The following is a 24,616-nucleotide window of genomic DNA, read 5'->3' on the forward strand; positions in this document are numbered from 1 at the left end:
TTACGTTGTAACTTTGTGTAAGAACAAAAACCATCACTGAGTTTCATCGTGGATAGTCAACTATTGCAGTCCTACCTAATCACCAAAAAAATTAAAAACATGTTACTGCTACGTTGATTTGCCCAGTTCTAGAGTGATGTCGGTAGAGCCTTTTTTGGTATTCAGTTTTTTAGTGAGTGTTTTCAGATGTCGGTTTGGTACGGAATATACGATTTTCAACTCGTAATAAATTTCAGTCTAAATAATCTATGTAGGAAAGTAAAAAGTAATATTCTCATGACCACAAGCATAATAAGTACAAACATACATAGTCCCTTAAAATAAAGAGTCCTGCATGTCTATCGATCTCCATGTGAATTTTTGAGAGTTGCCTATTTCGATTCCTATGGGATCCTATCATCCTATAGGAACTGACTATGGAACTTGATGTCCTCCTAGCCGATTATCGGCTACGGCGGCTGTTCTCATGTAAGGAGATAAGCCAACTACGCAGGACATATTATAGTGCACGAGCATTTGCGCAGACACAGGTGCACTCACTATTCCTTAACTCTCATAGCCCGATGGGACGGTAAACCGACACGACCGGAGAGAGATCAGGCGCAGGACCGACATTTACGTGCTCTCACGGGTGAATCAATCACCAAGTTCCAAACTACGGGCTGCTTTGTGAAAGTTTAAGAAAACCCACAAATCGATTTCGGCCCGACTCGGGAATCGAACCCGAGACCTCGTGTTCAGCAGCCGCACTTGCGACAGCTAGACCAACGAGGCAGTTATATGGAACTTACTATGGAACTTACTGTGACTGTGTAACTGATATACTTAGATATAAAAAAACCTGTGTCATCGGTGTTATTATGGCGCATAATATAATTTGTGGTCTCGGAGCACTTACTCAGACGACCAATTATTTAATCTAAGTAAGGTAATGCTGTTAGCACTTACTTAAGTACCTACCCACGTACTGTCTACGAGTATAGGTACTTAAGTCAACTAGCTTCTGCCAGCGGTTTCACCCGCATCCCGTGGGATCTTATGCACGTTCCTCTTATTGTTTCCCGGCATACTGTAGTGAAAGACAGTGAAAGAATTTTTCAAATCGGTTCAGCAGTTTCGGAGCCTTAAGGGGACGTATAAACAAACAAAAAATATTTCCTCTTTATTTTGTTAGTACATACTTATAGATTGACTCTTATCCACAAGTCTCGATCACATTTCGCCAACCTGCCTCAGCGAAATTCAGACAACTCATGATCGGGAGTGACGAAAAATGTTTTAAGTCGGGGAATCATACATACATACATTATCAATAGCATTGAGATGCGTTATGGTTCCACTTAATTTGCTGACACTGAATCAAATAGTGTGTATAGCAATCATGATGATTTGATGAATTGCAAATCTATAATAATAGGTAGGTACTTAATCTACTTAAGTGCCCAGTTTATTGGCTACTCTCATTAATTTTATCTATGTATCGTTCATTTAAGTAGGATGTGATATGATACCTTGTACATAACGTGTATCAATAACGTGATTTTAACAATGTCACACACATGACGTATAGGTAGGTGCAATACATATCTAATATGGTAGGTGTACAGAGAGTCGAATGCTCAACTCGACGGTCACGATATTTTAATTTAAAAGCACCGATAACACGTCTGTTTTATTGTCCATTAAAAATCATTTGACCGTTCATTTAAATATTGAAAAACTGTAGGTACTCGCCTATTATTCTGATAATATTCTATGATTACGTATATATATCCAAGGAGGTAAACTACAGCATCATCTGCCTAGCCATTTCTTAACGATATTAGGGTCGGCATCCAGGGGCCCGATTCTCCTAATTTTACTTAAGCGCCATTCGATTGACGTTCGACTCGATTCGACTGAGATCCAATCCCGACTCGATTACGATTGAAGCGTATGTGGCATTCCGCTATTTTTTCTTTGAAATAAACGTTTTTATCCTTTTCTGTCATTCAATAATGAATCATTTTGTCTGCAAATGATTTACGATTGCAAAATGATTGTACAGCAAACTACCGTATAGACCAAAATCATCAAAATAGCAGACCAATCGCACACCAATCAAATGTCAATCGAATACGATTGGTCTTTTATTAGTAGCAGAATGCCCGATATGGTTAAAACTGCTATTACGATCATATTGCGATTCGATTTCTATTCGATTTTGACATTATTAACTTAGGAGAATCGGGGCCCAGTCTGATCGGATGCAACTGAGTACCAGTATTTTACAAGGAGCGTCTGCCTATCTGACTTTCCTCCACCCAGTTAGGTACACGGGCAACAAAACACCCCTAGGTAGAACTGGTTGTCAGGCTTACTGTCTTTTGACTACCCGTAAAGACTGCCAAAGATGTTCAAATGACAGGCAGGGACGAAATCGGGGTAAGATCAAAAAACTCTAATATCTCGGTAAGGAAATAGGTAATAAAGTTATTGATCCACAGTCTCATTTAATTATAATTTATTTATTTATTTATTTATTTATTTGGGACAAACAAACAGTAACACATTATTTTTGCGCAAATAATATAAACAAGATATTATATAAATGTGAAACTCACACCGTTATCCACAGCATATACAATTCATATAAATTTACTTTAATGAACAATCTATGCGAGTAAGATTACAAGACTATATAAATAACTATACATCGGAATCCTTAAGTTTCTTTAACAATGCAGAACGAAATCTATTTGCTGACACTGAGAATAAATCTTTAATAAAGTATAGAATTAAGAAGTAATAAGAATAATTATAGTTTTTGCACAGGCGACGTAGAGGCGCCCGAAAACCAGCATTGGTGCGGCAATGAGACACTGTACTTGGGACATAGTAGCATATTTTATTAGTGATCTCAGAACAGTTATACCTGTTATGGCATACGTCAAAAAGAAACATAATCTCTAGATATAAACGCCTAGACTTCAGGCTCATCAGATTGTATGTGTTAAGTAGGTTTTTATAGGTTGGGAAATTGCGGGAGCACCTATAGTGCATCGATCTGAGGAATTTGCGCTGCACTCTTTCAAGCATCTCAACATACTTATTATAAAAAGGGTTCCATACTACCACAGCATATTCGAGTTGAGATCTAACTAATGCTTTGTAGAGATGAGAATAAGTGCTTGCGTGTTTGAATTCAGTAGCTGATCTCATAATGAACCCATACATACGATAAGCCTTTTTAGTGATATTATCAATATGTTGATCAAGGTGAAGTTTGTTATCAAGCAGTACCCCTAGGTCTCGCACGAATGGGGCTTTTAACAGAGTTACATTGTTAAGATTATAATTATGGTTTATAACGTTTTTATTTTTTGTGAATGATATCGTTAAGCATTTAGAAATGCTAAGGTAAAGTTTGTTTTGAATGCAGTATTCAGAGAAACGATTTAAATCTTCTTGTAACTGACAACAATCTGCAGGTTTTCTTATAGCTTTAAAGATTTTTAGGTCGTCAGCATAAAGCAAAAATTTTGAGTATCTAAAACAATTTCCAATATCATTTATGAACAAAATGAATAAAAGAGGCCCTAAAATTGAGTCCTGCGGTACGCCAGATGTTACGACAGTAGTCGCCGAGTGAAATCCTTTGATAACAACCCTTTGTGATCTATTACTAACATATGATGCAAACCAGCGAAGCAAATCTCCTCGTATGCCGTTAAATGCAATTTTGGTAAGAAGCAAATTATGGTCTACTTTGTCGAACGCTTTTTGAAAGTCTGTGTACACTGCGTCTACTTGTACTTGTTGATCCATATTGTTAAGAAGAAAATCGGTAAATATTAATAGATTAGTAGTTGTAGATTTACTTTTGACAAATCCGTGTTGTTGTTCTATTATAATTCTGTAAATTATCTTGTGAATTTCCTGATAAACTAGCCTTTCAAAAAGCTTCGACAAAGCAGACAAAATAGATATGGGGCGATAATTTTCGACCTCTTGTTTAGACCCTGATTTATATACAGGAGTTATATTAGCCTTTTTAAATTGTTCAGGGAAGGTGCCCTCTGATATAGACTTATTAAATATAATTTGAAGGGGCTTGTATATACTCTTAGCAGTCTTTTTAAGGAAATAAGGGGGCAGTTGATCAGGTCCAGGACCTTTGGTAGTATCTAAAGCTTGTAATGACTTCAAGACCTGATGTTCGCCAAACGTAATGCTAGTAATAAGAGTACATTTGTCACTACTCTCCTCAGGGGGCAGCCATTCGTTCAAATTTAGATTTGAGGGTTCATAAACCGATTGAAAGTAGTCCATGAACATATTGCAAATCTCATCCGGATCACTGGATGTCCGGTTTTTAAAAGACATGGTGGAAGGAATGCCGACATTACCCTTACGATTATTGACATAGCTCCATAGATATTTTACATTCTTTTTAACATTGTCCTCAACAGAATTCAGATAGTCAGCGTAGTTTGATTTGCATAAGACCCGAAATCTATTCCGTAGAAGCGAAAATTGTTCATAATCCGAAATGTTATTATACGTTTTCCATTTCACCCAGGCTCTGTTCTTGTTTTTGAAAATGCGAATTAGTGATTTAGAGAACCACACAGGGAATTTAGATGAACGTGTGTTAGAAAGGGGAGTATAAGTTCTTATAACATTGAAAATAACATCGTAAAAAGTATTTAGACTGTCCTCTGATGACAACCCCTGCAAACGATTAGTCCAATCTATATCTGCCAAATCTTTGTTTATGAGTTCGTAATTAGCTTTGTAGTAGTTGTACTTTACAATTTTTACAGGATTGATTGTCTGTATCGTCGTTTTATATCTTATATCGGCGCAAAAGGGTGGATGATTTTTATCGGGAGGTAACAAATTACATGAAGGTGCATAAGTCGCACACTCGCTATTGGATATTAGTAGATCCAAAATACGTCCCTTATAATTATTGAAACTATTGTATTGATAAGCGCTAAGCAAAGATAAGAAATTACTCAAATGTCTACAAACAGGTGATGAACCAGTACTAATATGTGCAGTCGTGTTATTGTTTGTAGCAGGGAGCCATTCAATGTGCGGTAGATTGAAATCTCCGAAAATATGAAAATGATTAAAGCCAAATTTGTCTATCAGATTTTCTAATGTTTCAAAATAATCAACATAGACTTCTTTAGCCGTGTTGGGTGGAATATATACAGCGCTTATTAGAAATTTTTCGCGTCCAGCAAAAGGTAGTTGTATAAAAACATCTTCAATATGGGAACTAGCCTGGGAATCGAATGGTACACAGGTGGAATGTAATGTCTTTAATACAGCTATAAGAACACCTCCCCCATCCTTCTTATTGGTAGCAATGCGATTGCGATCATTTCTGTAAATTACGTAACGCACATCAACAATCTCATCGTCAAATATTTCGGGGGTTAGCCAGGTCTCTGTTAAGATAATTATGTCATAGCAATTTGACAATATGTTCATGTACAAGAGATTCAGTTTTGAACGAGTACCCCTACAATTTTGGTAGTATACTGTTAACTTATCCAACACAGTGAAAGTGAAGCAATACTAAGTATAAATTAGTAGTGCATGCAACCAATATGAGACAGAAGTCCAGTCTATGTATAATATGTAAGATTAAGATTACTATTTTTATGAAAAGTGGTGACAACAAGTATAACATGATTATAAAAAAGCTACTATGCCATTGTTTTAAAAATGTACTATGTAAAAATAAAATATGGAAACAAAATATTAGCCTGAATAGCTGTTTAACAGAGCAAAGATAATAAACAAAAAAATAACACTCAGATTCTATAATGTTGTTAAATACTAAACAGCTAAAGCATATATAAAAATCACTTCTAAACATGATCGGTACCGGGTTTGAATTTTGCCATTTTGGGCTTGATTTTAGAAATATCTTTCTCGGATCGTATGGCAATTGCTGGTTCAGAGTCAATTTCGCGCACGAGAATAGTAGCATGCTTAACCCACACATATTTGAAGTTGTTCTTGACGGCGGCATCCTTACATTGTCGAAATAATAGCTTCTTTTTGAGCGTTAAGTGTTCATGCAAATAAATGGGATTAGGAGATCCAGTAAGTTGCAGTTGGTTAGTATCTAGTCCTTTTCCTAATCGGTAAGCGCTTAATAAATTATCCCTTAGGATGCGTGAGCTCAGCTTTACGATGATATTTTTCGGCTTTTTATTTTCTGTGTGCGCGTGTGGCACTCTATGTATAGCAAGGATATCCTTAGCACATAATTTAAACTGTATTTTTGTGCAAATGTTTTCCATAAGAGTAATCAAATTTTCATTACGCAGTTCCGGAACATTGCATATCTCCAGGTTACATTGGCGGGCTTGTTGTTCAAGAGAATCGATCTTCGCTTCGAGGCCACCAATCATATCAGTAATAGTTTCTGTATTTACAGACCGAATGAGTTCCATCTTTTTCTTAAGGTCGTCCTGTTCGTCCATGGTGTACTGGACGGAATTCCCCAGAGTTTCCACGTCCTTTACCAGCCCATTGTGTTTAGCGTCAAGGCTACACACCTTATTATCTAGGCCAGTGTATTCGCAACGCAAACTGTCTAAGTCGGTCTTGATATCGGAAGTAACTTGGGTTACGGTGGCTAGATCAGCTTTAATAATTGTTACACTGTCAGTTATTTTAGATATTGCGCATTCCAGCTCACCACGCCAGTCATCTAACTTCTTGTTAATTTCTTGTGACAATGTCCTAATGGCCTCGGCAAACTCTGACTCGGGTTGCTTACGTTTTCTCTGAGTGACGTTTCCCACAATCTCAATCGAGCCAGCAATATCTGGATTAGACTGACTCTTATCGGGTGATCGGAGCATTATAATTCAGTGCTAGAATAATATATGTAGAAAGAAAAACGAACAAAGCAGTTAAAAAACTGAGCTTATGCGTGTGTCACGTATCCGTTGTAGATAGCGGTCACCAATTTTGCACCGAGCATCTCACTGACAGTTGGTCTAGTGGCGCGACGCTCCAGCACCAATACCGCGACACACGACGTGGCGCAGGTTCGAGCCCCAGGGCAAACGAAATTTTTCGGATGTTTCTAATTTGAAAAAGTTCAATATCTCACCGTCACATGAGCGGGATGGCGCAATACAAATCCAAAGATGGCGTCGGCAGCATATGGGCACCTCAACAAGATAGTAAGAGAGGCACCGAGTTTTCGAGCAAATACGTTCACAAAAAAGCCAACAGTTAAGGATTAAAATATTAAATAAATGTGCAACACGTCCACTCGCGACGAAGTTCACAAGCGAAAGATAATCAGTTACATTAACAAATCTCGACTTCAGTCATCAACATTTAAAAGGGCAGATAATAGGGAATCAAGTTGAATAAAAGGAGAAAATAATTCATGCAGAGTATTATCCAAATGTCCCGAGAGATTTTAAAAACAATTTGTCAAAAAATCTGACTTTCTTGAATCAAGCCACTTAAAAGTCCAAGTTCTTTAATCTGTGTTTAAAAGGCTTTTAAAAGGCTCGGTGCATTTTTTTTAACCTTTTTTTTGTCGCTGGATAAAAAATGCTATTACGCATGCCCTTTCCGTTGAGGGACGGGAGAGGGGTATGTGGGGCTCCCCGGTACAGACGTTCCCGGTATACTCACTAAAAAGGCCCAGACTCCGACCTCGCCTGAGTGGAGGGGGTCTGGGAAATCTATGGCGTCCAGTCCCCCACCGGCATAGATATAATATTACTAAACAAGATTGCGCACGCTCAAAATATATATTTACGAAAATGAACTCTATTCTAACGCTATAAGGTACTAAATTGGTTGCATAATACACAGAGGCAAACCCGAGCCGAGAGGGATAGTTCGAACGGAGGCTGTTTGTCTCTTTCTAACACCTTGCCAGCATAAAAAAATGTTGTGATCAAAAGTTTTGTCTTCCCAAAAAACAATTGAATCACATAAAATTTGAATCTTATTTTAACAATTGTAAGTCAAAAAATTAATAACAATCGCATTAATTTATTCGTATTTATTATTAAAACATAAACAACATAAATTTTTATTTTGCTTTTTTTTATTTTCTAATGGTAACCCTGAACATTCTTGGCGCGTAATCAGCATTTAAAATTGGCTTGTGTTTAAACACCACCCAAAAAAGTACCTATTTTACTACCAAAAAAATTCTAAACGGTTACCAAAATGGATAAATGGTCACCAAATAACGTTTCCAAAAATATTATAAGATAAAACCATTTTTCGTATTATTGACTACTAAAAAAATATATGGACGCCTTTAAAATACACTTCAGACCAAATATTATATATTGTCACTACTTAGATGTTACCAATTATGTAATACCATGACTCCCAATTTGGTCATTTTTGTTAGACTAAAAAAGCTAACGATCGCTAGAATATTTCCCAAATACCAATTAATATACTAGGGTTCCCAAACGTACGTCGCTTATTTATTGTTATATGAATTTGGGTGTAACTCAGTGCGTTTAAAATGTAAGCACGCAACATGCAGCAAGCATGGCTTCTGTCACGGCTCCGGCGCTGCGGGGCTCCGGCGGTCCCATGCGAGCTTATCGTCGCAGATGGTTTTCACGCTCACCACCGCAGCTTCGGCTTGCTGGCCGGCTCCGCCGGCCAGCCTCAGCCCCGGCGGCGAGCCTTAAAACTACCTGCGCCTCAGCTCGCAGGCCGCCTTGCCCCTCCGCGCCTACGCGGTTTTGAATTGCACTCTAGGGGTAGGGCAGACCAGACTACGTGGAGTCGGTTTTGCAGCGATTCGTTTTCGTCAATAACTTTTTGGTAGTAATATTAATCTTTTAGTTGGATAGAATTTGGTGACCATTAATCCATTTTGGGAACCAAAAATAATATTTGTGCGAGATTTGCGATTTTTCTGATGTTATTTTATTTTTTTTGGATCATAACATTATATACTTTAGTGCCCTTTTAATAAAGTCAATTTATTTTTTTTGGCGTTGTTTATTTTATTTGGTGCCTCAGCTTAGAGTCTTAAAAATATTTTTGGTGACCGCCTAAATTATACCCTTTAAAATTTTGTTTATATTTTTTGTATTAAATCAATTTAAACTACTTAAATGGTGAAAAAGTGTTGCGTTTATACTTGTAAAAGTGAATCCTATAGTGGTTGCAATATATCGTTCCACAGGTTAGCTAATAATAACATTTTCGTAAACCAAAAAACTAGGGTGCCCATGAATTCTTGTAATGAGTGAAAATATGGGTGATGGATTTTAAAACTGTTGTACTATTGTTATAGCTTCCCAAAATATGAAGAAAGGCGACATAAATGGCTCAGCAGTCTATATATGAAGTAGAAATACAAAAAAAACAGTCTTCACTTCGAATATTCCTGCTTTTATACTGCTAATTCCCGCTAATTATTAAAAGCTTTTATAAGTATCTTAAGGTCACAAACTGCGTAAGTTAAAACTTCAATACCAATCTGCGTTTAATAATCTTAGCAAATTCGGATTTGTCTCACATAGCTTAATCTCATAGTCACCCTATTAGAAAGGGACAGACAGCCTCTGTACTAACTGTTTCACTCGGCTCGTTTTTTGGGTTTATATGCGCAGTCCTGTTTACTAATATTATGTCTATGCCCACCGGCGACATTTTTTTTTTTTGGCATTTTGGCAAAACGCCCAGAAACGTGGTAGTAACAACGCCATCTATAATTTTCTTGGGAATATTTTTTTTTAATTCCCAAAAAGGAAACCTTCTATACAATAACATTTTCAAAAACAAACATTTCCTTGCTTCAGTCTCCAGGCATATATATACAACTTCATGGTTGTTTAAAAAAAACTTCATGGTTCAAAAACAGGTTTTGAAAACTTTGTCTTTTGTCTATGCCGTTTATTATTATTTCTCAAGTTGACGTTGACGGCTGTTGCCTGTTATCGTTATCAAACTTATCAATACCAATACAAATACTAGGGTTATTTTGTTGTAATGTGAGATTATTATATTTAAACGTACAAAGAATCTGTAGTATACTTAGTCAAAGGTACCGCAAAGATGTCGGACCCTACAATACAAACGTTTTGTTGCCATCACACTGGAAATAAAGAAGACTTTGCAGTCAGAATTATGGACGAATTTAACACCGATTCTTACAATATTGTGTGTTTAATTTCATCTACAGTTGGAATACTGGGGTCTGTTTACCAGGTACGAATAGTTTTGGATTTATGTAGCATCATAATGTATCAATTAATACGAATATTATTAGAAAGTTGGAAGTTTTATTCCTGTCGTTCATATGGCTTCTAGAATTACAGCCTACCGGGTTAGAAATTGTATCCGACGACCTAGTTTTGACCACCTATTCTGTCAACCTAGCTTTAATCATTTTGTTTCATAATTTTTTATTTTAACAGTTAAGGGCTTAGTAATTTATATACAAATATTTTTAGATTTTACCGGATGTCGTAAATCGGATACAAAGAGGTATCGGTTCCACGCGTGGACGACGAATTATTATCTGGTTGGCTGTTGCAGATTTATTGGCATCATTTGGTAAAATTACAGAACTTATATCAACTTCTGATAAGGCTGTAATTTGAAATATTGATTGCTTACTTTGAAAATGTGAACTGTAGTGTAAATTATCTGATATGTATGTTAACTCAATGTGTAAATATTTTATTTCAGGTGTGTTAGTGCGGTCATCCTTATGGCTCAAGTATAAGAACATTATGCCTTTACCAGATGATGATGTTAGTGTCTTGTTTTGTAGCATAATTTCAGTAAGTATGCCACATTATTAAGGTACTATAATTACTACTATGCCTCTATCCTTCTTATTGTTTTGGTGTTACCTGGTAAAAATCTTCTGTTATAATAATTTCAGGCATGGACTCAATATTTTTACACAGTAACTTGGTTCTGGACTTTGTTTTATGCCATAGACACGTGGCTCACTATAAAGGGACGAGACTCACACACGTTACTATATCATTCTATTGCATGGGGATTACCTGCAGCTACTACTGGTGTTGGACTATCCATTCTTTATATTCCTAATGCAAAGTGAGTAAAACATTCAAATTAGGACTACTTGGTACATTTCTATCCCACAAGTTTTATAAGGATTCATATTTGACTAAATATTCCTCCAGAGATTCAAAAAGCATGTTAGTAGTGTTACCCAGAAAGTCTGTCAACCAGTGATACCAAGGGGTATAAGGTTGCTCAGGTATCAGCTAAGGTGGTCAGCTAGGCATTTGAACAGTAGTGCTCATCTGCATCCAGTTAGACTAGAAGCCAAACCTTAAAGGACAGGCAGATGATGCATAGTTACACATTAAGGCATGAGTATTATACAGACACTGGATAGACAGAACATTTAATATTGAATGCAATTGTAGCCCCAACTTTAAAAACAACTTATGATTTACAGGTGCCACAACCTTCCTACTGCAACAAGTGCCTTATACAAAATATTACCTAACTATTGTGCCACATATTTGCCCATCGCCATGGTCATGATAGTGAACCCAATAATGTATGTAATGTCAAGTAAAGATGTGGAGATGGCTGTAGCAGTTCCTCTGGCACAGGTATATTATTTAATGTATTATGAAAAGAATTTTAACCCACTGTTGCCCGCATTTTCATCTCTTTCTCAAAGAAACTATACTTACTTTCTGTAGCAGCATAAATTAAATATAGTCTTCATTACCCATGAGGGAATTTTAAAATAGGATAGGTACAATAGTTTCAGAGTATTTAGGGTACAAACAAACAAAAAATGTTTCCTCTGTATTATTATAATATTAGTATAGATTGTAGGTCAGTGGTGTCAATGAATATAATATTGCAAATATTGTTATTTACCAATAGCACAACCTTGCATTTGGCATTTGCAAATGCAATATAAATGCATTCAAATTATATTTAATTTTAGTAAGGAAAACCAGTATTATTAAAAAAGTCTGCATCATTGCTTCCTGCTTTGTTTTTTATAGTCCATCCTCGAATTATTATAATACAAGTATAATATGAAAGCTCACTATGTGAAGAACATCACACATAATGATATGTAAGTTTCTATACTGTTTAACATTTACATTTCAGTTTACAAGTAAAGAACGAAGAGTAGTGGACACATTGAGACTGAAGTTTTTCTTGATCAACCTAGTGTTCTACTTGTGTTGGGTGCCAAATCTCGTAAATGGCTTACTGCTGTGGACAATGTGGTTTAACATTCCTGTTAAAGTCATTATCACAATATGGTACATAATGGTTAGTATTGTTACAAGTGAAGTGAATGTTTACCTTTTACATGCTTTTGTTATAAATGTGTATTATTTTGTTTCCAGGCATTAACAAATCCTATGCAGGCTTTATTAAATGCTCTAGTCTATCGAAGATGGAATACGGATAAATGGAGAAATATGCCAACATTTAGTAATGAAACCAGAAAAGAGTTTTGTTTCTATGATGAACAGTCTCCTTTGTTGGGTTCAGAACCACCTAGACTGCAGTTATCACCCATTCCACTGGGTATTAACAATTACGCTACTTTGTGATAGTGTGAAATAAATTCCAGTATTGTTGGCATTTTGTTAGACTTTTTCTTTATATGAATATACAATTTTTTACTTATGTGGATGCACTTTCATTCAGTATTTAAATGCAATAATAGAAATTACACAACATTACAATATGAAATAGATGATTTTATTAGTTACAAGTATCTATACATTATTGATTTACAAAATATATAATATGCTATTAAATGATAACTATCACATATCATCATGCTCATTGTCTGGTGGGGCCATAGTAAGATCCGTTACATCTTTAACAATCATGTGGGCTATTTGCCAAGCCATTTCTTCTTCCACTTTAGATGTGTTTGTTGGCACAAACCTGCTTACCATTTTCTTTAAGACAGATTTATCCTTTTTGTCTGGATCTGGTTCAAATTTAGATTCAAATCTGCCTAAACTATTAACTCTACCAAGATTTAAACCATCAGGTCTATTTCTTTGCCATAAAGCATCAGCGTTATAAAGCTGATTGGAGTCTATTGTCATGTCAGGTACAGAGAGATTGCGTTTCTTCTTACGGAAGACTGGATCTCCCATAGCAAGGAGAGTGTTTTGAGTGCTAATGCTGAATTCACTACTGCAATCGGAATGTGATTTGTGATTTGATGACCACATATTATCTACTGAATGTATCATTTCTGAGAGGTACTTGAAATACAACTCTGATTCTAAAAATGCTTTAACATACTGAGTCAGTGTTTTAAACACAATTTGGTAAGGCAGGTCAAAACATATTGGAAGGGGACCTCCTTCTCTACATATATCACTTTCAATTTTTAGTCTTATATCTGTTGGAAATCCAATTGGGTGGGTTGCTTGCAGAGAGAAATATTTTTCATAGATAGATATAGCATCAGCTTGAGCTTGGTCAGGACTTGTTGTGTCACCATTCAACATATTGTCTCTAAAGTGCATGATAGCCATTAAAAACTCTAATAACACCCTACAAGATTCTTGTTCGAGAAATTCTGTGAAGTAAAACAAGACTGTTTCATTGTGTAAAATATCTTTCAGATTTAGAGAGCTACTGGTCAATATGTCAATTTGTGCTTTTATATAGAATGGGCTGTTGATAAAATCATTATAATGATTTTCTTCTATTTGACTAACAAGAATATCTTGCACTGGTTTGAAACAGTTTTCAGGTATTTTTCCTTCAGGTTGGCAAATATTGGATATAACAGTTTTTCTGCAACTATCGGGCAAATCGAGTTGGTGTGGAGCTTCTAGAGCCACATATTTCTTGAATATTTTTACAGCTTCTTCAGAAGAATCTCTAAGTTGACTGTCTTCTCTCATTGAATTTGAGATGTCACATTTTCCATGTTCTGTTAAGTTACCACATGAACTCATAGAACATTCACTGAATCTAGAATTTCTAGAACTAGTAAACATATCACTATTTCCTTTCCACTCATATATTTGTGACTTCGTAGTTTTGTCTTGATTTAATTCACACTTGCACTGGAGGTCTAAACTTTTAGTTCTATTTATTTTAGAATTATTTCCACTGTCATTAGCATTGGGTGAGTTTAGTACATTTTTGTGAAATTCTTCAATTTCTAACAAACATTTAATGAGGACATCTTTTCCTATGTTTTCCATGAATTGTACAAAATATTTGAGAGCCTTCTTTTCGTTAATAATATCGTGTAAGCTTATGGACAGCTTTGAGCTCTTTTCAAACATTTGCTTGGGATCTGGAACATAATAGCACCAACATTTGAGAACATTTATCGAGCCTTGGTAAATATGCCCGCTTATATTATGCACTTACCTGCATTGTCTTCAAGTAATATTTGTGTGTTTATAAGGCTTTTGATGTCAGGTGTGCTCACTGATTTTACTTCTGGAGGTCGTACAGGACAGCCTGATTTACCTTTCGCTAAAATAAGTAGTAATCGTGTTGCGTTAGGTGGTTGTTACGATGGCATAGAACGAGTATTGTAAAAACGTAAGGTTCATTACGTTACAAGTACTTTACCTGCACTTTTCCAAAACTTAATCATTTTCGTATAAAACTTTCGTTATACGTGTCTGTTGGAGCTATGAACAACCGTAGAAGTAACCTACGTAAGCTCTTCATAAGTGCGTTTTATGACCATAAGCGTAAACAATAATAAGAAAATGAAAACAATTTGTTTATGTAGTAGTGGATTACGTTTACATTACTGATGTCAGTTCGACAGTTCAGAGCTGTCAAAAGAAAATTTGCAATAGCTTTTTTTATACCCTTGGTAACTTGGCGCATGGTCTTTTAAGTTCATTGATCTTCTATGGCTATGTATGAACAAATATTTTTATGATTATCAATTTCTAGGATTACCTTTATACTGTGAAGGGGTCACAACACATCGGGGTATTTTTTGCACTAACTGTTACTTAATCGTGTAGGTAGCAGATGCGATGCTGCCTACTTACAGTTATAGGCAGCATCGCTCGTTTATCAAGATAAGCTGGAGATTGTGGTAGGTAGGAACTATGAAGTCCTGGTACATTCTGAATACCTGCCTGGGTCCCCACTGTCCACTGAGTCACTGTTCCCCATCATTAGTTATCAAAATCAAAATCAAAATCAAAATCAAAAGTCATTTATTCAAAGTAGGCTGAAAATCAGCACTTTTCGAACGTCAATACAAAAGACAGCCCCCAAAACGCCCGCCCTTCACCACTTCCTATGTGTTTTTGCTGGGAAGAAGAAGTGGTAGTGGAAGTATAATAATAATGAATTACGCCCCAGCCGTTTTTCTCATATACCTACCTAAGAAGATCGATCTGTGCAGGATATATTATTATAATGCACAAGCATTTGCGCAGACACAAGTCTCGGATGCAACAACTTCCAGAAATTAGGCTGCTGGTTTCCAAAACCAAAGCGATTTCGGCACAATCAGGGAATCGAACCCGAGAATAGCAGTCGCGCTCTACGTCTACTAGAACAACGAAGCCATCCCTAGTATTATTCCTCTCTTTGAGCCATTGTGGTCGGAAATGTTTATACTCAGGTGAGGTACCTATTACCTAACCAATTTTACATCATGACATAAAGTTAGCGTTTAGTAGTTTACAAGGAAGGATAAATACCTGAATAATCCAGTTGGTCGTTTTATTGTTATGAACCTAATTTCTCTATTGTTCGCTTATCGTTACTCGACATAGCTTATACTTCTTTAATTACAGTTCGTTATAAAGTGATAAGTAAGAGAATATGTTGCCGACAGCATAAAGGCGTTCGCAGTTTGCTGTGCAAATAAAATATACATACAATGTTACTAATGTTAGCATTTCGTCTGGTATACAATAGGAGTGGTGATTAAGATAAAAATAATTGGATTATCGTCTGCTGGCTGTTGGCCGCGGTGTTTTTTAACCAGTTGATTTCGACACTTATCAAAGATTGATTTAGCAAGTCAACTATAATTATTAATTAGGTATGTTGTTCGATATTTTATGTACCTAATTATTGTTAAATTAATGACGTTGAAGTCAGTTAGGCAGTCATATTCAATTTGCTATTAAGGCACTGAATGCCCAAATTGGCTAGTCTCAAACAATTTTTGGCCAAATCTATGCAGTTTTTGACGGCGAAATAAATATATATTAATCTTGAACATATTTCTGAGAACCCTGTTAATTTCAAAACACTGGTTTGGCAAGCCTTGGTTCAGAGTTAAGATGCGGTCTTATACATGGATACTAACTCTTTCTACAACTTAAATTATAAACAGAAAATATTTATATGAACTTAGTAATTAATAAACTCAAATAGGTAGGAATCTACTTCCTACTTGAGTAGTTCCACCGGGACGCGGATAAAGGAACCGCGAGAAACAGCAAGCAGGTACTTACCTATAAGCAATTAATGAGTTTGTAAAAAAACAGTTGAGTAATTAAATAACTTACGAGTACCTGCCCAGGCAAATGTTATCTACTATTTTAATGGTATTGTCATTTTATTACATTTGGTATCGGTAACATACAGTCCAATCCGTGTTCAACAAATTACACACCTACAAGAAATGATGAAATTATGCTGTAGGTACCGATTTTCGTTCCAGACTTCATATTTGTACTTGTACGAGTCGAATCCCAACCAATCTAGTCGTTCGATTGGAACAGGTAGGTAAGTACAACGAATTGATTATTTTATCTACCAGCTCATAAACCAGTCTATGTGCAACAGGCTCGCTAAGGTTCAACCCTACGCGCAGGTTATTTATCTAGATAATAAATAAAAATAATTATAGATAGGCACTATTTTGGTCCCATCTATCAAACCTAGCCATACTAAACCTTTTACGTGCGACATCACATTGATTGTAGGTAATTTATGTTCTAGTTAATTTTAAAAATAACAAATAAGTACAGAATCTGCGATTATTACGCAATCTGAAGACGCAGTGCACCGGCTGAGGCTATCGACCTTCCCACAGTTACTTGAAATAACTGTTAAGTTGTTGGAAATAACTTTGTGCTTAAGCAGAGAGCAGGGCAACCGGTGGCTCAGGCCAGTCGCGCATGACCACGGGACTCGATCGCAATTCCCACTTTATCGTACATAGGCAAACTTCTTACAGAAAATGTGTGAATTATTAGTCCTTGTTTTGACTTTGTGCTCTTTTTTGTTGCGCACAACCGATTGCACATCCAGTTTTGATCAGAGACAAACGGGAGATCTAAATGTACAAATTGGTTTGAAGAACATTAATATCATTGCTCTACTAAAAGGTGGAAAAGAAGAATATGTGGTATGTTTATGTTCATTATAAATATAATTTATTATACCTACCTATTATTTATATACCTATATTGTGGCACAATTAGGGCTCCCTACGGTAAAATAATCTAGAATTTAGAGCTGACGTTAAGTCTTAACCTTTAATCAAACTCCTGTTTTGTCCACAGTTTTGCAAATATTTTTGTAGAGGACTTGTTTACAATGCAGTAATTTCATGGTGATGTATTCAATTTACAGGATTATGATTACGCGTACGATTACTCAGAAATGACGATAAAACCGCAGAACGGTACAACACCAAAACCGTTAAACGCAGCAAACACAACAATAAACATTGAGACGCAACACAATGCGAGTACTTCGACGACAGCTTTACCTGACCGGACTACAGAAGAATTCAAAAATAGTACTGTTGTTAGTATGGAGGTAACTGAACCAGCGTTGAATCAGACTATTAACACCGATGTTGTTACAACGCTACCGCCGATTGTGGCTGTCCCTACGACAATAATTCCAGAATCTTTAAATATCACGAACGAAGCAATTTCACAAGTAAAGAATAAATGCAGACGAGGATTTTTCCAAAATAATGAAGGAAAATGTGAATATAAAGTACATGGGACGTCGAATGCGTAAGTTGAGACATATTATTATTCTTATCAAGAATATCGGTAGGTACCCTATATAGGTACTTGTACCTACTTATTATGGTGAAATAAGGTACCGTTAAGTCGCGAATGCCACATCAACCTTCCGTTTTTATAGGTGTTCGTGCGGCGCTGGCGATAGCCTATTGGAATTATTGTAGGTACCTGCAGGCTATTTTGTCCGTGCTACGTCGCAATTTTTTTTTGCAGAAGTTTATCCACTTCTGGGTACCATTTTGTTCCTGTTTTGGTATTAGTTTCTTTATTTCAAATACTGTTTTTCACACTAATCGTTGGTTGGGGTCTAGTAGAGCCCTTGCACAGCAGTCGCGCTATGCGAAAATTTCGCTTAGCGCGACTGCTGTGCTGCTGTGCGGCTCTTGGGTTCGATTCCCGGTTCGGGCTAAAATGGATTTGTGGGTTTTGGAAACGCCTGAACTCCCTCTGGTCGCGTGGAATAGCCATCGTCGGAGTGCGGGAATAAAGATTGCACCTGTGATCGCGTTAATGCTTATAGAACGACTCGTTATATTTCTTGTTCCTTTTTAGTATACAAGGTATAGGTACTGTGTGTATTGATAACATAACATTGAATGCAAGTTTTTTTTTCCAGATTACGCAGGATTGTAAAGCTTGCTCAAAAAATCAAAATAGGAAGACAGTATGGAGGTCCATAAAGGCTGTAGGAAGTTTTTGTAAGAGCTCCCTTTCATATCAACCTATAAAGAGACAATTTGTGTAGCTCATTACAGGTACCTGGCTCTAAAACCTGTATTATGGAAGTAATATTAGAATGGTGAACTAAATGTATTTCTGCTAAAATACTGGAAGATGCTATGCTAGGTATATTTAAATAAATACATTGTATGTGAGACTGTATAATAAATAAGTTTTGAATTATGTTCAAAGTGCATTATTATTTCAGTATATAATTTTATTTAAACAGCTGCATAAATGACTAAACCAATAGTTGAAGCCCCCAGTGTTTTATTTTTTTGATTTAAGGATTTAATAGTGTAATGAGATTTTTACAAGGTACTAGGGTAATCCATAAATAAAGAAGGTGGAAATGAAATATGAAGAAAAAGATCTATTTTAAATAAACTCAAGTTATTTATTTACATAAAGTGCATCTGATCAGCACATGTTGTGTGCGCATAGTGTAAGTTTAATTATTATTTCAACATGGGACGGGCACTAGTCATTTTGCATTTGTTGGCTTTGTACTATCACCATTGAGCTTTGATTAAGTGCTTGAAAATAATGTCAATATGATTTATTCAAATAAAATATATCATTACCCACAATAAATAAAAATATACTAAACAGCATACAATCACACAAAAACAATATAAGAATTATAATCAAGCAGAGATTATAGTTTACAGAGGCAGAATAAAAGTGGAATGAAAGCACCGATAGTGATGAACACTGGGATTAGCACTGAGCTCTCATCCATAGAGTATGGATCTGGTTGTTTGGGCCCACTGGCACGTCGGGATTTGGAGCTTTTTTCTTCAACCTCATCCCTGGGTTCTTCAGTTTCATTTTCTGGCCACACCAATGGAGGCAGCTTAGGTACTTCATCAATAGTGCCTCTCATTACATATAAAGCATTAATTTTAGGATTGTCTCTGTAACCTTTAATAAATTCTACCTTAATTTTTCCTCCTCTTATATCAGATTCTTCCTCATTGTAATACAGTTTACCATTTTTGATTGAATAAGGTACATACTCGTCATGAGCAACACCACGGCTAACTTTGTCAAAAATGTCTAAGTCGGCAACAATGGTGTGGTCTCCATTTAGTACCACATCAAACACTTTCATGTTAGGGGCATTGAAGTACACTTCACTGAACTTCAGCACGAGCACGTAGTCGCCGTCTCTGTTTGCTGGGATATCGTAGCCGAATGTGCTGTGATGGTATCTCTCAGTTTGATACAGTATCTCATCTTTGGGGTTCACTCTACCGATCATTACCAGTTGTTTACCATAATCAGAAGCGGTACCGATTCTTCCTTGCAAAGGATCCTTTTCGTAATGTATTCCATATATATCAGTGTGCGATGGACCACCAGCATTTATCGCGTAAATTATTTCCCCCAAACCAGTAGCAGTTTTTAACACAGAAAATATTGAAACGACGATGTAAAACATCAACTGACACATTTTGTATAATACCACTTTCCTGTTTCAAGTTCTGTATTAATTAACTCTAGCAAGAGTAGTTCTATTAACGTAGCTTATGTTACTGAACTGATAGATACATTATTATTTTAATACAATTTTCCTTTTAGAAAACGAAAATTGACACAGTAAGTAACAGCCGGCAATCGGCAAACCATGCCATGCCAAATCTCGTAAATCGATTTTTTTATTTTTGATGTTATGGAACCAAGGCATTTGAGCCGGAGCGACGACGCGCGACGTGACGTTCTGCGCTATGGATCCTGATGGCACTCCCTTATTTTTGCATTCAATGAAATACATCGATTACATAACTTTATAGACAGAACGTTCCGAGGAATATTTTGTGTCATTCAATTTAACTTTCAACTTAGGAGTAGACAGTAGTAAGATTTTTACATGGCTTCAGATTGGATGGGTATGGTATGAGTAAATCAGGACCCAAATAGCGTAATCTAATTGGTTGATGTAATATTATTCAAGCGAAAAATAAAAGTACTAGTTTGAATAGCTATAATTTAATATTAAAATTAATTGTTTATCTGCACAACTCGCCATTTTGTAATCATAGACTAAAATACGTTTGGTACAGACGTGGCTCTCTAGAAAACTGGTAGTAGGTAAAATGTTACTGTACGAAAGCAGTGAAATATTGTCGTCAAAACTACAAATAATTAGATACAATTGCGCGCGCGTATTTTATGTTATATCTACACAAATTTTATAAGGATGACAGATTTGACCTGAATAGGCTTCAAAATATAGGTCTACCTATATGTTACTCGGGAAGAATAGGTACACCTATAGCTTTCCAACAGTGAATCAATTTTTCAAATCGGTACAATAGTTTCGGAGCTTTTGGGGCACAAACATACAAACTGGACTAGAGTAATAATGTATAAACAATTTAGATAGCTAGCATTTGAGCATGCATTGTGTCACTTCTGTCTGCGGTTAAAATGTATGAGGATCACAATCTGCCACAATATGTCAACAGATAACGTCTCTGGATCCACTACAGGCTACATAATATCTACTAGTTGTGTGAGAGACACCACGTTACAGTGGACAGCGACAGCAGAAGCGGGAGCGATAGCCGGAATTCGGGAATAACCGATCTAACATCTAGTCTTATGTACTAGCTAATGTTAAAATTCAATCTCCAATCGTACAAAAAAAACCAAATCGGTTATAGAAATTCGTAGCAAGTTATTTAATTACTGAAAATCATGGGTGAGGGCGGAGCAAAAATATGAAGGAAACAATTCTGAGTTTTCCGCTTCCAGGGATAGACGGGCTGCTTGATAAATTATTAGAGCTTTTTGTGAGTTGACCATAGTATGCGGATTACGGTCGGAAGCGACGCGACCGTGGCGCTAAGTAGGCCAGAGTCCAAATCTAACAATGGGATTATGTCGACCCATGAAACTCTGACATCAATAAAAATAAATCCTGGATTTGTTTCCGCTGTACGTCACGGGATACTGCCTATTTGATACAAGTACACGCTCAGTTCTCATAGGTAGACACCCCTAATTAAGTACTTAGGTACCTACATAAATATTTCCTATGCATTGTTTTTAATATGCATGCATGCTAACTACATTTAATTATATTTTACGCTTCTACTTATAATAATTAATATTCCTTACAGTTATCAATTCCTGTATTCGTTCGTGTTAGTTCCCCAGTGCACCATTTAAGTTGACATTTGTAACGATGTGCCATAGATGAACCTATTTGTCTTCCCTGACTTTTTATTTATGCTATCGAGGGCAGTTGTACGGACACTTTTGTTGCTCGTATTTCTGTAGTACCTACCGGATTTCCCAGCGGATTCTCATTAAGATTCCGTTCTATGAAATAGTCCATATTGTGTATAGCCAAAGATAGGTTGGTAAGTGCAAAATATGGAGACTAGAGGCTTTCCGTATTTTTTCTAAAGATATTCATTTGAAATGCCTAGGTAAGTAAATAAAATAATTTTCCAAAAACATTTTACCAAAAGCCTTTTTCGAAATCATTTAAAATTGTGAACTTAATTGTTTTTGATGCTAGGTACCTAGATACAACTTACCTATGTCTACAGCAGTCTAGGTACCTACAAATCATAAAGGGTAATTTGCATTCTGCCCACAACAAAACGAGGTTTTTAAATTCCTGCGGCAAACGGATATCCATTAAGGCGAAACACTTAGGAACATTTTAGGGCTTTAAAATCCAGAAATAAAATATCAAATGGGAAATGAATGCCCAAAAATGTATTATTGTAGAAAGTGAAAACAATTCATAAAAATGAAGGTGTTACCTATGGTGATTAAAAAAAACTGTTTATTACTTATACACGACATGAGTTGCACTATTTCAGTCGTGACTTCGCTAATTTAACGAATGGGCGGAAATTTCAGGGCTGCTTATGGTTTGGTTATCATTATGGTTAAATGGTGAAACTCACTGTATGTGTGTGTAGGTACTCATATCACCCTTGGAGTAAATGTGTTTGAGATTTTTTATAAAAATGCTCATATAAGTATACTTGCACATATATAAATTCATCAAACTAAATAGAATTCTAAGTTCAAGTCTTGAAAGACTGTCAATTTTAGGATAGTGAAAGTGCTTACAGAAACGTCTGACTCGATGGATTCGATGAATTTTGTATCGCGTGCATTAGGTACGAGAAACTCGCTGCAATCGACAATTCTATTGTCTCCTGTCAGCTAAGGGATAGAATTGAACCGTTTCCAAGTTATATTTGTTTGTATGTAAGTATTTGAAGTGCTGTTGAGAGATTCTGGTTTGTATCCGAGCCTTTTGTGTTGTGTTCTATTCAATAGATGTCCAACTCTCTTTGGCTTCTGATAGCTGCCTAAAACTAGGAAAGTGAATGAACTGGTACCTACCTAGGCACATTATATATTTTTAACACATATTCAATATTGCCTGTATGAAAATAATAGTTATCGGCGATAATATTTGTGTGTTTGGTGAAATCTTTATATAGGTATGTTCAGCCTCATGTGCTAACTTAAATAAGTACCCTTTCCAAATATTAAAATTTGTTGTAGGTACACTCCATACTCATTCCCATATAATGAGGTAGATATTGGCTTAGTTCGAAGATACTGACTAAAATTACTTTGATTAAAAACAGTAACAAGAAACAACTTTGAAAAAGATGTTACTAAGTCGAAATAAACCGAAGAAATTCGGTAGTATTCGGCACGTATTAATACGAACACCTACACGATTAGTCTCGAGCTACTGCACAACAGGAAGTTGGGCCAAAACTTACATAATACCACCACAAACACCAACGAGAATACGATCTAGTTAAATCGACTTACACACGCTGGAGACATGGCGACGCTGTCAGACTCGAGCCAACAAAGGTGTTCGATATTCCACTCCTATAGCATTCTGGCTTTTGCTGGAAGGTAGATCCAGCCAAGTTGTTTTGCACAGGTATTCACTGTGTGACCTGCCAAGTCGTCGAATTGCAAATGATATATCGACCTATCTCTGTAGCAATCAATTGTAACATTTTAACGTAGCTGTGCATTTCGCAAGACAGGTACATAATAATTCAAAATTCTTTCCATAATGTACCCGTGTGTCAGAATGGCTGTTTCATTCTCGGAGTACCTTATACAGTACGGGCATGATTGAAATTACATTAACCTGTAATAATCATATGCAAAAAGTAAGTGACTTGTTCAATTTTCGTTACATTATGCAAAATTATGAGTGTAACCTCAGGCAAATGTAGAGGCCGTGACTTACTTGCCTCAAAGATTGTTCTTCTAACATGGTAACACAGTAAGGTAAGTAAATGTTCTAGATACGATTACACATAGGTATATGACCAATATCATACATAAGCACGTAATATTGATTAGTGGGTATCAATAAAATTTTAAAAAATATTTAGGTACTCGTCACAAAAATAATTACGTGAGGATCTAAGTAGGTATTGCATTCAAAGAGTTGATCTGTAGATTCAAATCTGACTGAGAAAAATCCTTCTGAAATTGACCACTCTCTGCAAAGAGAGGACCTTCTGAGGCTTGCTTCACCTCTTTCACAGTTTTCTGGCTGTATTTATTTATCTGCTGGATCGGGAATGCTCAATTAATTTCTTTCTATAAGTCTATATACTAGAAAGATGCACCCAAAAATAACTTTATTCAGATGTCAATTGGATATCTATCCCATCAATCTGCTGAACTTACCTATAATTGCTGGGTTCACAAAAACGGACAAATTATAAGTTACATTTGCAACGCTCCTTGATTAATGATGGTAAATGACGCTAATTGTGTCGTTGATCGTTGAGGAAACAAAGCTTTGGGGCTAATGTGCCAGACAGTGGGCTGGACTTCGGATCTGTGTGTTTATTCTTTTGTCGCCAACAGTAGCCATGCCGCTT

At 36.2% G+C, this 24,616-nt stretch overlaps 5 protein-coding genes across 5 annotated transcripts; 2 read left to right on the top strand and 3 right to left on the bottom strand.

Moving 5' to 3' along the window:
* Positions 1 to 2,535: 2,535 nt before the first annotated feature.
* Positions 2,536 to 7,338, bottom strand: LOC135117345 (uncharacterized). Its single transcript, XM_064036410.1, has one exon. It carries the CDS (start codon positions 6,870 to 6,872, stop codon positions 5,868 to 5,870), a length of 1,005 nt encoding a protein of 334 aa, XP_063892480.1. The 5' UTR covers positions 6,873 to 7,338; the 3' UTR covers positions 2,536 to 5,867.
* Positions 7,339 to 9,915: 2,577 nt separating this feature from the next.
* On the top strand, positions 9,916 to 12,663 carry LOC110369937 (G-protein coupled receptor 143). The gene is made up of 7 exons (XM_021325578.3): positions 9,916 to 10,224; positions 10,470 to 10,572; positions 10,708 to 10,802; positions 10,907 to 11,085; positions 11,456 to 11,615; positions 12,133 to 12,300; positions 12,378 to 12,663. The coding sequence occupies exons 1-7, from the start codon at positions 10,072 to 10,074 to the stop codon at positions 12,585 to 12,587; spliced, it is 1,068 nt and encodes a 355-aa protein (XP_021181253.3). The 5' UTR covers positions 9,916 to 10,071; the 3' UTR covers positions 12,588 to 12,663.
* Positions 12,664 to 12,716: 53 nt separating this feature from the next.
* On the bottom strand, positions 12,717 to 14,813 carry LOC110369936 (A-kinase anchor protein 10, mitochondrial). The gene is made up of 3 exons (XM_021325577.3): positions 14,596 to 14,813; positions 14,389 to 14,496; positions 12,717 to 14,311 (listed from the first exon to the last, which is right to left on the bottom strand). The coding sequence occupies exons 1-3, from the start codon at positions 14,618 to 14,620 to the stop codon at positions 12,807 to 12,809; spliced, it is 1,638 nt and encodes a 545-aa protein (XP_021181252.3). The 5' UTR covers positions 14,621 to 14,813; the 3' UTR covers positions 12,717 to 12,806.
* A 2,193-nt stretch (positions 14,814 to 17,006) lies between these two features.
* LOC135117284 (uncharacterized) lies at positions 17,007 to 18,904 on the top strand. The gene is made up of 3 exons (XM_064036144.1): positions 17,007 to 17,359; positions 17,587 to 17,981; positions 18,610 to 18,904. Exons 1-3 carry the CDS (start codon positions 17,192 to 17,194, stop codon positions 18,671 to 18,673), a joined length of 627 nt encoding a protein of 208 aa, XP_063892214.1. The 5' UTR covers positions 17,007 to 17,191; the 3' UTR covers positions 18,674 to 18,904.
* Positions 18,905 to 19,089: 185 nt separating this feature from the next.
* On the bottom strand, positions 19,090 to 20,371 carry LOC135117283 (malectin-B). The gene has a single exon (XM_064036143.1). It carries the CDS (start codon positions 20,167 to 20,169, stop codon positions 19,372 to 19,374), a length of 798 nt encoding a protein of 265 aa, XP_063892213.1. The 5' UTR covers positions 20,170 to 20,371; the 3' UTR covers positions 19,090 to 19,371.
* Positions 20,372 to 24,616: the final 4,245 nt, after the last annotated feature.

Source organism: Helicoverpa armigera, chromosome 9, assembly GCF_030705265.1.
Source record: "Helicoverpa armigera isolate CAAS_96S chromosome 9, ASM3070526v1, whole genome shotgun sequence".
Taxonomy (NCBI): domain Eukaryota; kingdom Metazoa; phylum Arthropoda; class Insecta; order Lepidoptera; family Noctuidae; genus Helicoverpa; species Helicoverpa armigera.

What these genes read in the sequence shown, in the direction of transcription:
- LOC110369936 (XM_021325577.3), bottom strand. Translation starts at nt 14,620, where the DNA reads ATGATTAAGTTTTGGAAAAGTGCAG. An exon ending in TAAGTTTTGGAAAAGTGCAG is followed by an intron (nt 14,497 to 14,595) that starts GTAAAGTACTTG and finishes TACTTATTTTAG; the next exon opens with CGAAAGGTAAATCAGGCTGT. An exon ending in ATTACTTGAAGACAATGCAG is followed by an intron (nt 14,312 to 14,388) that starts GTAAGTGCATAA and finishes ATTATGTTCCAG; the next exon opens with ATCCCAAGCAAATGTTTGAA.
- LOC135117345 (XM_064036410.1), bottom strand. Translation starts at nt 6,872, where the DNA reads ATGCTCCGATCACCCGATAAGAGTCAGTCTAATCCAGATATTGCTGGC.
- LOC135117284 (XM_064036144.1), top strand. Translation starts at nt 17,192, where the DNA reads ATGTGTGAATTATTAGTCCTTGTTTTGACTTTGTGCTCTTTTTTGTTG. An exon ending in GTGGAAAAGAAGAATATGTG is followed by an intron (nt 17,360 to 17,586) that starts GTATGTTTATGT and finishes TTCAATTTACAG; the next exon opens with GATTATGATTACGCGTACGA. An exon ending in GTACATGGGACGTCGAATGC is followed by an intron (nt 17,982 to 18,609) that starts GTAAGTTGAGAC and finishes TTTTTTTTCCAG; the next exon opens with ATTACGCAGGATTGTAAAGC.
- LOC110369937 (XM_021325578.3), top strand. Translation starts at nt 10,072, where the DNA reads ATGTCGGACCCTACAATACAAACGTTTTGTTGCCATCACACTGGAAAT. An exon ending in AGATTTATTGGCATCATTTG is followed by an intron (nt 10,573 to 10,707) that starts GTAAAATTACAG and finishes ATTTTATTTCAG; the next exon opens with GTGTGTTAGTGCGGTCATCC. An exon ending in TAGCAGTTCCTCTGGCACAG is followed by an intron (nt 11,616 to 12,132) that starts GTATATTATTTA and finishes TTTACATTTCAG; the next exon opens with TTTACAAGTAAAGAACGAAG.
- LOC135117283 (XM_064036143.1), bottom strand. Translation starts at nt 20,169, where the DNA reads ATGTGTCAGTTGATGTTTTACATCGTCGTTTCAATATTTTCTGTGTTA.